General features: G+C 46.5%; 1 protein-coding gene across 1 annotated transcript; it reads right to left on the reverse strand.

The window, feature by feature from the left end:
• Nucleotides 1-401: 401 nt before the first annotated feature.
• Nucleotides 402-10,272, reverse strand: Uchl1 (ubiquitin C-terminal hydrolase L1). Its single transcript, XM_055629157.1, has 9 exons — nt 10,184-10,272; nt 10,063-10,074; nt 9,449-9,577; nt 6,729-6,879; nt 4,604-4,689; nt 4,477-4,524; nt 3,598-3,664; nt 2,589-2,647; nt 402-787 (listed from the first exon to the last, which is right to left on the reverse strand). The coding sequence occupies exons 1-9, from the start codon at nt 10,214-10,216 to the stop codon at nt 701-703; spliced, it is 672 nt and encodes a 223-aa protein (XP_055485132.1). The 5' UTR covers nt 10,217-10,272; the 3' UTR covers nt 402-700.
• Between the last annotated feature and the right edge of the window lie 3,894 nt (nt 10,273-14,166).

Consider the following 14,166-nt stretch of genomic DNA (forward strand, 5'->3'; position numbering starts at 1 on the left):
CTGGAGATGTTCCTCAGCTAAGTGACAGAGTCCAATAGGGAAAACTATGAGTCAAGGTGAAGGTAGACTCTTTTTACATAACATCTGAGAACAGCACTTAACCACTGAGCTCTTGAATCCCAAAGCTCGTAAGTCAAGTCATTCATGAGGAACACATCAGACAAACCCAAATCAGGACTGGGGAGACGACTAAGTGGGTGAAGCTGACCAAGTGCAATCAGCGGAGTTTGATCCCCAGAACCCACATAAACCCAGATGCAACGGTGTGAATCCGTAACCTCGGCTCTCCTGAGGTGGGGTGGAGTGGAGACAGGAGAGTGATCTTGTCTATCACTTGTCAAAATCTGAGAGACTGGGCAGGGGGAGGAGGAGTGATGGAAGAGAAAAAAAAAGCCAGCTGATACTGTCACCAGCAGAAAAGTTTTATTATTCCTCTTAAGGACAGACAAACCACATCCAAGGCCTTAACTTACAGACAGATAGTAAGGTACGAGATACAGGAGGGGAAATGCTTTGCCTCTGAAGTTCACACTGGTGTGGCTATGACAGAGCTCCCTGGTGGCCTGGGTGGGGTGGAGGGCATGGGGCTGTAGAACGCAAGAAGACAGCTGTGGTTCTAAGTGCTAAAGCTGCAGACCAAGGGCGGGGCTGCGAGGGCCTGCCCAGGGAAGGGGAGCGGCTGGTTTTCTACCCCCAAGACTCAGGCTGCTTTGCAGAGAGCCACGGCAGAGAAGCGGACCTCTCCCTGCTCGCGCTCAGTGAATTCCCTGCAGACCTTGGCAGCGTCCTGAAAAGAAGGGATGGTATTAGTATCCAAAGGGAACCTGCTGGAGACAAGGGTTTCAAAGAGAAAATATTTCGAAGGCCTAGTTGAACAGTTTATCCTCACTGGCTTTAAAGGATGGAGGTAAGGGAGGGACTCTAAACCACAGGCTCAATGTTAACCTGGAGTCCCTCATTTACTCCATGTTCTTATGCCACATGCCTGGTTTGGTATAACTTGGTTCACCAATGTTTTGAGGCAAGCAGATCTTTGATGTTCCAAAGCCAGGTCCTTTATAAAGATGGGTCTCAATGGACAGTGGCCAAGAACCACGGTTCCACCACTGACTTCACAGAAACCTTGGACGATGATCTCTCTGTCCTGGGTCCCTATCCTAGGAGCCTCACTTCCTGCATCACTAAGGGACTCAAGAGAAAGCAGAGCTCACTCAAGAAATCACCCAGCCCAGGAGTCAGTGAACTGCAGCCTGCAGACTCTTGGCACTTTGCTGCCGGACATAGGGAGCCCTGTTCATTCAGGGACCATCTATCTAGCAGTGCTTAGAGCTGCAGAAGCAGCACTGGACAGCTGCCGCAGAGCCCCGCCCCACAGGAAGCCCTAGTACTTCCCACTGTGTGCACACCCGGCGCTGGGAGAGATTAGCTGTTGTTGCTACTGTAAGTCAAGTTAGACCTCACACAAAATTTCCTTTGTAACAGCATGCTGATTCCACTAAAGCCTCGCTTTTAGTTTAAAAGGGCCTGTAACAGTTCAGAGCTGAGTCTTCAGTAGTCACCTCTAGCAGGATGAATTTAATTCTTTCTTTAGAAACGTTCTATGTATCTAGGTGTTTTGCCTAGATATGTATGTATCCCCAGTGTCTGTCGCAGCGAGAAAAGAGCGTCAGGGGGAGCTGGAGAGGTGGTGCAGAAGTTAAGAGCACTGACTGCTCTGCCAGAGGTCATGAGTTCAATTCCCAGCAACCACATGGTGGCTCACAACCATCTGGTGCCCTCTTCTGGCATGTATATGTAATAGATCTTTATAAATAAATAATAAAAAATAAAAGAACATGATTATGATTCTGCATGATTATGAGACAACACAGGGTACTACAAATCAAAGCCAGAGCCTCTGCCAGCGCTGCCACATGCTTAACTGATAAGCCATCTCTCCAGCCCCTTACCTGAGTTATGAATATTGTACAGGTGTAGGTGTGTGCATGCTTGTAGCTGCCCTAAAGCTGGAATTAAAGGTAGCTGTGAGCTGCCTAGATGTGGGTACTGGGAACCGAACTTGGGTCCCCTGCTTAAGCAGAAGAGTTAAGCTGTCTCTCTGTCTCTGGACAAGTGATCCCAAATCCCCTGCTCTCCAATACCAGTAGATCATGGGGAAGGAAAAAATACATATAATTTGCCTAGCCAAAAGTTGTAATATATATCCAACAAGGCTGGCCCATACCCGTAAGCCTCAAAGGCTTAGGGAAGGTGTAGAGAACTGAGATTTCACTCTTTAGTTACGCTGCAACCTGACAAGGAAACATGGCTGCCTTAATCCCACACTAAAGCCAAGCAATGGCTTTCAAGCCAACTCTAACCAAAGGTTGGCACACAAAACAGATTAGTCAGGGCTTCTCTGAAGAACCCTGTTTTAAAACCACCTGCTATCAAACGAGGCAGACAGAATGACTAAAGTGATCTTTAAGCCCTAAAGAATGCTATTAACCAACACAACTGATGCCAGTGTTCCTGAATGTCGGCATGGTACACAAAAGTAGCTCAAAGAAGCGTGTCTGCAGCATTGAGAGGCGCATTCCAGGGATTACCTGCAGCAGAGAGTCCTCTGAGCTGGTGCCATGGTTCACTGGAAAGGGCATTCGCCCATCTAGAACAAAGAAGCCAGGAATGTCAGGTTTCAGAATACAGTAGCTGCCCAACCCAGAAAGGATTTTGGATTCCTCCAAATGCTGTTACCATTCCAACAATGGAAACTGGATTTCAAAGCAACAGGATGCAATGAGGTTCAAGTGCTCTGGGAGAGTTACCAACAGTTCTAGTCTATGGTTGATAAGATCACACAGACCTGACCCAGCTACCCTAACAGGAGGAACTGTACCCCCCCATGTTTTGGAGGAAACAACTGTGTAAAAATTAGGCAGTCTCCAGGGAACAGTTTCCAACTGCTGTTTATCCATGGCTGAGTGCCTTATCTCCTTTACCCTTGGGAGTCTTTAAGTCTTAGACAATATAGCTGCAAGCCTTTCTCCATTAAAATAAAATGGATATTCCTTTTTATTGCCATAAATATAAAGGATGCTCAACAGGTCCAAATTCACTTTACAACCTGGGCACGGTATCACGCCTTGAATTCCAGGATTTGGGAGGTTGGAGGCAGGCTGATCTCTTTGAGTTCGAGGCCAGTCCAGCCTACATGGTTTCAGGACACCCAGGCTATGCAGACAAACGCTGTCTCAGACAAACACATCTTTAACAAATTTGTTTTCCAGAAGCAAGGTCATCTTCAGGCACTGATCCTTGTGTTAAATGGTTATTAGGGGACACTCTAAGGGAATAGGGTGGGGAATGCCAGGAATCCTTACAACGGATGCCAGTCTGTCACTGGCTTGTCACTGAAGCCATTCATTGGGCAATTCCTCATGGCCTGAGGAGGGCCAACTGGGTGCAACAGAAGGCTAAATATGGCCATTGGAATACACAGTTCTGGCTTTATAAATCGCTGCACACCTTCTGCCAGAAAGCCACATACCAATGCTGTAAAAAGAGATAAAGTCTCAATGAATACATGAAACCATACTGGATTCCAAAGATACACACCAAGTTCATAGAGGTGGCCGTCCACATTGTTGAACAGAATAAAGTGGAAATTCACTTTGTCATCTACCTGAAGAGAGCCACAGGGAGAAAAAAAAAATCAATGAGGTAGCAGATAGCTTACTAAAAATAAATTTTCTTATTAGCCAAGTGGAATATACTTCAAACAGCTTGCACTTAAACCCACCAAGGCAGAAATCCTGGAATGCTTGGGCCAGCTCTGCAGGCCTATGTCCAGTATGCTTATTAATGGGAGGAGATGGGGCTTAGGGAGGGGTCCAGAAGGCAGAAGAGACCTCTGTAGTAAGGTATGCCCTGGCTTCTAAGCTAAAATTTGCATTTGACACTAGACTTTAAAGTCTAAATGGTTCTCAACTTTCCTAGCTCTGACCCTTTAATACAGTTGTTTATACTGTGGTACCCCTGACCATAAAATCATTTCGTTGCTACTCCAGAACTGTAATTTTGCTACGGTTATGAATCATAATGTGACGGATCTGATATGCAGAATACCTGATATGGGACCCCAAAGTGTCATCTGAACCCCAAAGAAGTTGCAACCAACAGGCTGATAATTGCTGCCTTTGAAGGTCTGTTCACACTATGGCTTGCTTATTTTTTGATGCTGGAGTTAAACCCACGGGCTCTTACAAGCTAAACACAGGATCCACCAGAGTTAGTCTAATTGTCAAGTAGATTTCTGTAACTATTGAGGGAAACAGATCAAGTGTAAATGTCATAACAGAAAGGTTTTCTGGAGTCAGTTGGCCTTGGTGGGCTACACTTGCTGCTCACTGTTTTGCAGTAACAGATTCCTGTAAATATGTCACAGGAGGGCGCCTGGGCACAGCCTGACTCAGGTCTTATTGCATTTGTATTTACCCGACACTGGCCCTCCTGGGCCACGGAGTCATGGGCTGCCTGAATGGCCTGCAGAAGGAGAGAGAAAGCCATTAGTAAGCAGCCCTCCAAAGCCATTTAAAGGTATTGCTACAAAAGCACTTTTTACCTCGTTCTTCTCAAAGCACTTCGCTCTGTCTTCAGGGGACATCTTCTCCGTTTCAGACAGAAACTGTTTCAGGATTGAACCATCCTCTTTCAGAAAGAAAATGTACACATCAGCATAGACTGAACAAGGTAAGTGGGCGCACACTTACTGCCCACTTAGGCCTCTGCACAGCTGCTCCCATGAATACTTTAACCTAGTCCACTCTAGGGATGTGGATTTCGATGTGCCTTTTCACAGCCTAGCTTCCCAACCATGCCTTGCTGCTATAATTAGGCCAGACAGGCTGGTCCACTCTTCAATGCACACGTTCCTTCTTAGCTGGTCCCGGACATCCCAATCCTTGTCCCACTCATTTCTCAAATCTCACATACTCAAATCATGTATTTTGGGGGGGATCATATATAGTCCCTTAAAAGCAGAGCCTGCCATGTCTGTGGCTGACTCTGTACAACTTCCTAACTCAATGAAACATCCATTCACTCATTCATTCATTTTTCTTTTTTTTTTTTTTTTTTATTTTGGTTTTTTCAAAACAGAGTTTCTCTGTGTAGTCCTGGCTGTCCTGGAACTTACTCAGTAGAGAAGGCTGGCCTCAAACTCACAGAGAACTGCCTGCTTCTGCCTCCCTGAGTGCTGGGATTATAGGCGTGAGTGACCACGACCTGGTACCATAGTAACATTCTAATCTAGTAACAGTTCCTAAATCCAGGTTTTTATTTCAGAGTGGCCAATGGAATACAGAATGCCATTAGCACAAAGGTCTCATGGGAAGACCCTTGCCCTCTGGCTTAGAGCCCGATGCCGGCTGCCTTCGGGATAGGCACTGCCACTGCTCAGTGGCAGTAAGAACAGAAGGCCAGAAAGCCAGCTATAACAAGAGTAACTGACTGCAAATGACCAGTGTGAACTTTCAGCTCTAGAGTCAACAAACTCAGGATCGTTTCAAAATCTGGAGAGGCTGAAGGCTCCAAAGCACAGTACTTGCCTAGCCCTGGACTCGATTCCCATTACTGTGAAGACAGAAACCCAAAACCTGGACTTGGTGGGGATCCTCTTAACTCCATGAGAAGGACTGAGTCAAATTAACTTTTGGACCTCAGTTCTACCATGGTTCTAACCTTCCATCACCCCAATCCCAGGACCATAAGGCTTCTTAGAAGAAATAAAGACAGACCAAGATAGAGCTTCCTGATACGGCTTCATCATATCCATATACGAAAAAGAGCTTCTAGACCTAGGTACTTACAGACAAACAAGCATTTTAATTTAAAAAGTACATAAAGGTACTTTTGTAAGCACAAGAATCATAGTGAAAATAATTTTTTATATACATGTGTTGAGTGTGTGTAATCAACCCTAGAACCCTGTACTGTTCGACAAATACTCTACAACTGAGCTAGATGTGTTTTGGACACAAGGTCTCTTAGTGACCTTGAATAGACTCAAGTGATCCTCCTGCCTCAGTGACCTGAGTCGCTGGGACGAAATTTGACCTGCAGGAGCAACAGTGATGAGGATATTCAATCTATAGCCACCTGCAGCCATTCAAATTCAGGAGATGGCCAACTACTATTACTTCTTTTTTACAAATAGTTTTCATCGAACACAGCCACACCCACCTGCTTCCAGCATAGCTACGGCCAGTTTTCAGCTACAGTCAGAGACCACACAGCTCTCAAAGCCTAAAGTCTTACTCTCTGGCATCCTTGGCCTGAATCACGCATAACTGCTTTGTGATTGAAACATCTTCTTGCCAATTCCCATGCCTCTACAAGCTTAAGGGCCCACACCTCTTCCTCCCACAACCTGTCCGGCTTTCACTGGAGGTGGGCAGAAGCCCTCTGGGGTTTCAGTCTGCTGCTGCTGCTACGCATGAGACACAGAACCACTGCAGACAGGACCTACTGATCCTTATTTGCTGGCTTAACTCTTTGAACCCCAAATTGAAAGCTTAAATAGATGGTGAGAAGTCCCCCCCAAACCTATCTCAAAGTAAAGAAGGACTCTGTGCACAAAGCTGTACTCTAACCCCCACAGGCACGCTGTGCCATGCACCCATACCAATAAACTTTTTTTTTTTAATTTCAAAAAATAGCAGATGACCAAGTTATTAAGCCGCAAGTACCAAACTCCAGCTTGTCTTGATTGTTGGCCACTGCATGGATCAGCCCAATGGTGCCACAGGAGTTCCCGATGGTCTGTTTCATGAAATAAACTTTGGGACTAACTTCTTGTCCCTTCAGCTCCTCGATTTGCTTTTTCCTGAAGTTTTCATGCTGTGAACGGGGAGGAAATGTTTTATTTTTCCACCTCAAAATGAAAATGCAAAGTAAGCAGATGGCAGCCCAGCCAGTTCTGAAGAGACCCATTGTAGGATGCGTGACCATTAGCAGAGGCCATGGTTCTAGATGCTGTTCAAGTCTCCCTCCCACACCCCAGCAGGCCACCAGGCTCCTCCCTGCTGCTGCAGTGCAGGCAACTGCCCTTGGATGCTGCCCAAGACTGTCTAGACAACGCGGCAACCTTTAGCTGGAGATGGGGTGTCATGAAATCTCGAAACAGTTCCGCTCAAGGTTTTCTCCCTTGGACAGAACAATGACTGTATTTCATACAGGCCTCCTCCTAATCAAGCTTTGAACACCACCCAGGGCTAACACCAGCGTCTGGGTCGCTACTCTGTAACTGCTCCATTTGTATGCAAGTCTTTAAGCAAGGTTTAACTGTTAGAAGAGGCAAGCAGGTGCAAGAGCTTCCTTTCTCATTCGTTTTAGAAAGTTAAAGACAATTGGTGGGAGGACTGGACTATGGCTTAATTTAAAAAAAAAACAAAAACAAAAACAAAAACTTTTCACCTTGTAAAAGGAAGACAGGGCACTAGTTTATCCTCGTCAGCAATACGAGAGACGGTCTAACCGGAGGACAGAAGAGCAACTGTCAGGGGGTGAGTTTACTGATATGAACGGGAGATTTTCTCAAAGCTTTGCAAGCTTCTCGCTCTTTCCCCTCGCCGCTGCTTTTGGAAGACCTGAGGAGTTTTGGGAATCAAAAGCAGGTGCTACAGCCATAGACACACCTATTCCTATGTCCAGCAGAATGCACACAGCCCGTCAGCCAGCACGGGTCGGATTCTAGTAGCCTTGTGTCTACTGTACGTGGAAATGAAGTATGTGATTTCTCTGTGGCTCTGAAAGAGGAGTAAGATTTTCCTGTCCCACTAGATGAATTGAAACTCCACTTTAGGATGTTCCTACCTCCTCTTTACTGTGAAGAGTTTTTACCCCTCTTAAGGCTAATCAGCTGCCATTTTAAAACAGACTAGCACTGCCCTTTAGGATTGCTGGAGTTCTCCAATGGAGACAATACCTCACCACCACAAAGTGAATTAAGCTGTTCGTTTAGCTTTTCCCAACTTAAGCTTAGTCAGGATTAGACTGTCTGCTAAACTAGCTTGTGGGTGGATGTCAAACTTTAAGCTTCATTTCCCATTCAAAATTCTTCAGTGTTTTACCCATTACATATGCAGAACGGGTACTCGGGGAGGCAGACTGGACTGCAGCTCAAGGGCAAAGCAGTGGTCCCAAACCAAACCGAAACGTTTTCTAAAAAGATCTGCTGCCAAATGAGGCCAGCGAGCAGCTCAAGGCCGACAGGCTGCACCACTGCCTCCCAGAGGCCTTGCCTGGGCTCTGCTCAAAACCTCCAAGTCATCATGGTTCCTCCGAAGAGCAGGCCCTGGAAATGCTCAAGCGGAAGAGGCAGGCGGCTCTGGTTCAGCCAAGGAAGCCAATACAACATGGAGTGGCAGCAAGAGCAGCTTCAATTTCAAGACAAGTCGCTGAGATCTTCCACTCCATATGCTTGAACTCAAACTAGACCATCTGCTGGGAGAAAGGTCTGGAACTTTCCATACAGCTTGGCTTTGGTCAAGAATGCTTCTAGAGCACCTGCCCTCAGGATGGTATTTAATTAACCTCATCCCATTTAGAATAGTGCCAGAAATGGCAATGGTTCCAAGTTTTGCCAAATTCATCCCCTCCTAAATCAGCAGGCAACTGACAGCAACAGGAGACAAGATGGTGCCGTATTTACTGGGACTCTATGCACTGCAAGCCAACACAGAGGCCACTGTTTTGTTTTTTTAATGTCTGATGCCCAGCCTTTGAGTCACAGTCACCTCTGCACAGTGGAAGAGGGGAGACTGCTTCAGAAAATGCAAGGTGTTTCCATAACTGTGCTAAAGAAGACCTACTGCATCCAGCCACAAGGTCAGAGAAGTAGAGTCGGCTGCTCAAAAGATACTCTGCACCAGTGATTCAGCTTTAAAGGGCAGGTTCAACAGTGTGCCTGCTTTGGGGGGTAGGGTGGAGAATCCTGAATCCACCAGAAAGGCAGGTGAAGAGGTGGTAAATTAACAGGCAAGCCAGGTCCTCTTCAATTTACAGCTAGGGGAAAATATGAGAACCAAACAGGGACCTGACCTGTTACAGCCCTTAAAAGGAAACGGCCATCCTCAAGTGGAAGCAAACCTCAGAAATAATAAATAGATGAGTAAATAAACAAATAAATGAACAAGCAACTGAGTAGGTGTTCTTTCTTGGGATAACTGGAAAAATAAGACTTAGAATTAACGGTCTCCTTCTCTTCCAATTTGAAGGCAAAGAGGCAATAATGGCCATCACAACAGGCGCACCAATGAATAGCTACCATGAATGCAGACACCTCCCATCCTAGGAGGTGGGATCCTCATCCCCCTACCCTACAGGAAGAAGGGACAGCGTGTGGTAGTAGCACACCCCAAAGCAGTGTGCATCTTCTCAGACCCGCCCATCACAGACCTCACCCTACCTGGGCTGTGAGAGGAAACAGCAGCAGCAGCGAGCAGGCAGGGGATGGCACTGAGCCCAGAGTCTCCTCCTCCAGCCCCAGCACGTCCACGAAGCGCCACTGGCCGGCGACACCGAGCCTGGCCAACACCTGCAAGGAGGAGGCAGGGCAGCCAGACCGAAAGAGACAGACAAATGATGGGCACCTGCTAAGGGGCGGGGTCAGCACGCGCATCCTCCCCCACCCGCCAACAAACACACGGACCCCCACCCGAGTCTGGGAGGAGCCTCCGCGCCGCCCCACCCTCCCACCCTCCATGCCGCGCAGTGACACAGCACAAAGCTCGGCCCACACGTGGCTCACGCGAAGCCCTCGGACTAGAGTCCGCTAGGCGGTCGCCACGCCCTCGAAGGCTGTTCCCGGTGCTTGTCCCCGTCCGGGAGCATCCTCCGCCACCTCCCCGCGATCGATCTCTCAGTCACCTCTAAGCCCCCCCAATTAACTTCAGGCCAGAGACGACACCCAGGAGGGCGCCCCGGCCCGGCCACCTCCACTGCGCAGGGCGCGGCCGGCTAGGCATCTCAGACGATGCTCTCGGGGGAAAGGGGACGGAGGCTGCGCGCCACGCCACTCACTTTGTTCAGCATCTGAAAGGCAAAAGGAGAGAGGAAAATGATCAAGCGATCCCACTCAGCTACCTTGCCGGAGCTGAGGCCCGGCCCTCTGCTCCCAGGGCGGCCCAGCAACTACATTCACCTCGGGGTTAATCTCCATCGGTTTCAGCTGCATCTTCGCGGGCGGCTGTAGCAGACACAACCTAGAAGAGCCGAAAAACAGCGGGTGGAGCCGCCCAGGCTGCGGCTATAAAGCTCCGGCCCGACGCACTGGGGAAGCCTGAGCAGGGGAGGCAGGGACAGAACCAAGCGGAGGAAGATGGCCCGAGAGGACTCGAACCCCCCCGTGCGCTGCACGCAGTGGTACAGCCGGGCCCCCAAACCTTGCAGTCTCACTCGCCGGTGAGATAATCCGGTGGTTGTGGAGCTGGGTTTTGTTGGTGGGTGTTCCTTGAGCGCATGGAGCAGCCTTTTTTGATGGAGCTTTTTTTGATTTGGGGCGAAATTTCTGGAAACCCATCCTCTACCGTCTCAGTCACTCCAAAGCTCGAGGGTCTCTGAAATGTTGGGAAAAAGCACAAAATCAACAGGTACATACGTATTTTAATGTGAACATAAATATTTGTCGCTCCCCACCCCCACCTTGGAACAGTTTGTACTTAAACCTTAGACAATCAGTCCTCCATGTTAAATCGAACCTGGATCCAGGCTCGTTTTTTAATGGGCCGCCTAGAATAAAACATCTGCTGTGTAACCGGTAATGCATTAGTGAAGCTGATGTAATGTGACTCCCGGGGAAGAGCCGGTGGGTCTTGGGGAAGCAATACAAACAGTGACTGTAATACAAGACACACAGAATACAGTCGGGGACTCTAAAAGCAGATCAAAGAAAGGATAGGTGATTTGGAGACCAGAGGCTTAAAGAAAACAGCATTTTTTTTTTAAATGGGAAAGCCGTTTTCAAAGAGCAGAGGCTTGGGGAAATAAGAATCTGCTCCGCAGCACTTTCAGCAAAGAAGAAAGGGAACAGCAGCGGAGGAAACCACGGTTCTCTAATGATGTCGGACGGGATGTGTCCTTTCTAACAGGCACATCCAAGAGACGGAAAGAAAACGCTTATGCTGAAAGATGAGCCAGATCTGTACCAATTGTCAGGGAAGCTAAACCACAGAGTGAGGTGGCTAAGGAAGCAGTCAGGTTGGGTATTAAAAAAAAAAAAAATGCTCAGAGCAAATGGTGAAAGAACAGACAAACTGAGAGCCTGGAGCTGGCAACGATAGGATGGAGGGTGGAGGGAACCAACATGTTTTTTTTGTTTGTTATTTTTTTGTTTGTTTGTTTGTTTTTACAGTGCTGTGTTCCTGCTTGGATCCTTTACCCAGGCCATTTATTTCATCCTGAGAGGGTCCAGTGAATATATCGCATTAATGAATTTTTATAAATCAGGATCTGGGGCTTAGAGACATTCATTTTCTTGGTGTCACAGGTGGAAGTGAGGCAGGAAGACAAGCCCTGGTAAATAAAGCTGAAAGGGCCCATTTTCTATTTAAGGTTCAGCGACAGGCTACTTCAGTTTTCTTCCCATTTTCAATATCAGGAAAAAAAAAATGATCTTTACTTACCAAGGGAGAGGCAAGAATCCATTAGTAAGATCCTAATGAGTAAATTTTATGCTATGCAAATTACATCTCAACGAAGCTAATAAAAAGAATCAAGACAGTTGAATACATGATCCAAACCACTTGGCTACACTGGATGCATTTTTGTCTTTTGGCAAAGACAAACTACATTTCCAGTTTTCTTCATTTCTTCATCCATTCCACAAATAATTGCTTAAGCATTCCCCAAGACTGGTCACTGAGCTTGGAAATACTAAGGTGAATCCAAAAACGAATATGGACACTTCCTTCATGCAGCTTTTATCAGCAGTACAGTGTGGAAGGAACGCCTAACTCAGTGAAGGGAAGTAAAAAGACATGAAGGGAGATGCAACTAAGCTAATGCTGATGGACAGGCAGAAGTCAACAGTGGACAGTTATAATCAGAATAGCCAGAAAGAGCAGTATGACGTCATGACCTGGAAGTCTCTGTGGAAGCTACTCAGTTATTCAGTCAACAAACAAGTGTGTGTGTATACATTCATATATATACAAAACAAACATATTGTATATATAATATATGTTATATATTGTACATATATGTATATATATGGTGTATCATATGCCAGGAAGCATGGAACAATAAATTAAACAACTCTCTGCTTACAAGGAGAGTAGACACAGATCTTGTCCTGACCTTTAAAAAATGGGAGATGATTCTTGCCTTGTTGGAATTGCAAGGCAAGAAGATTCATACAGATCTTAGCCAGATTCCAGGACTCATAACTCATAACTTGTAGGAAAAAAACAAAAACAAAACAGGACGATGTGTGTAGAATGGTGGGGCTTAGGTTCTCATTTGGCTGGACAGTGGGGGTCTGCTGCCTGAGTTGGGGATGGTTTACAGTTGGGTTTACAGCTCTGCGCTGTCTTTGTTAGAGGCTGCCTGCCTGTGACGGAGCCTCAACAAGGCAAATGTCGGAATTAGAGGAGCAAACTTAAGAGAAAACAGTGAGTTTGATAGGCAGTACAGTGGGGGCCGCATGGCCTTGTGGGTATGTTGACATACCTAACAGGAATGTGTATGAAGCCCTACACATCCATTATAGTATAATTGGTCTCTACCGTAATTCTTTCTCCCCAGGAATCCTATGGTTACGAAACTATGAATTCGGGGAAATGTCGATTGAAAACAAATCATAACATTTTAATCATCAGAACTATTTAAAATTAAATACACAAGGTGGGCGTGGTAATGCTAACACCGAGAAGCTGAGCATAGTAAATTTAAGTCCATGCTGGGCTGCGTAGCTAGTTCAAGACCAGCCTTGGAAAATTAGCAGGATCCTTTTGCCTACCCACACCATAAGCTAACTAAATTTAATACATAAAAGTCATAAGGAAAAACATCTTTTGAAAAAAACAATTAAACATGAATTAATGAGTATAGTACCTGACTTTTTGAGTAGCACATGAAAAAAGGAGTGTAAAAAAATTGGGTCTCACTGTGTAGCTCTGGTTGGCCTGGGACACATTGGCAGAGCAGGCTGGCCTTGAACTTACGGAGATCCACCTGCCTCTGTCTTCCAAGTGCTGAGATTAAAGCACCATGTACAACTTCAAGTATTTTAGGCATCATAAATGGAAGGTAAGGATAACACAATTCGATTTAATTTTAATCGTAGAGGGCTCCCAGCTAGGTGCCTTCAGAAGGTTTCTGAGTCCCCTGAAAAAACAAATGCTGTGATCGATTAGCGGTGTCTGCTGTGCTAGCCAGTTTTATATCAACTTGACACAAGCTAGTTAATCAGAGAGGGAATCTCAGTTGAGAAGAGGCCTTCATAAGGTCAAGCTGTAGGCCAGCCTTTAAGGTATCTTCTGACTTAGTAATTTCTGGGGAGGGGCCGTGCCGAATTGTCAGTGCAGCCACCCCTGGGCTGGTGGCCTTGGGGTCTATAAGAAAGCGGGCTGAGAAAGCGATGGTGCACACCTTTAATCCCAGCACTTTGGGGCAGGAGCAGGCAGATCTCTGTGAGTTCGAGGCCAGCCTGGGGTGCAGAGCAAGTTCCAGGACAGCCAGGGCTACGCAGAGGAACCTTGTCTCAAAGAAAACAAAACAAAAGAAGAAGTGAGCCAGGGAGCAGCACCCTGTACCCTCCATGGCCTCTGCATCAGCTCCCTGCCTCCAGGTTGCTTGAGTTCCTGTCCTGGCTTCCTTCAGTGATGGACTATGAATGTGGAAACATAAGCCATATTATAGACCCTTTCCTCCTCAAGCTGCTTTGGTCGTGGTGTTTCATCACAGCAACAGTAACCCTAACTAGGATATCTGCCAAAGGCACAGAAAAGGACAACAGATGTTTTCTGTCTTTGGACTAGATTAATATAATATTCATGATTTATTTCATAAGGGAAGGAAATCCCATTGACTGAAATGACCAGATTATAACTGTGTTATAGTACCTCACATAACATAATAATCACTTAATAAAGATTTCCAGCTGAAAACTCTCCTTCAAGTCGGCAG

This window comes from Psammomys obesus, unplaced genomic scaffold (genome assembly GCF_907164565.1).
Source record: "Psammomys obesus unplaced genomic scaffold, mPsaObe1.curated_primary_1811, whole genome shotgun sequence".
Taxonomy (NCBI): Eukaryota; Metazoa; Chordata; class Mammalia; order Rodentia; family Muridae; genus Psammomys; species Psammomys obesus.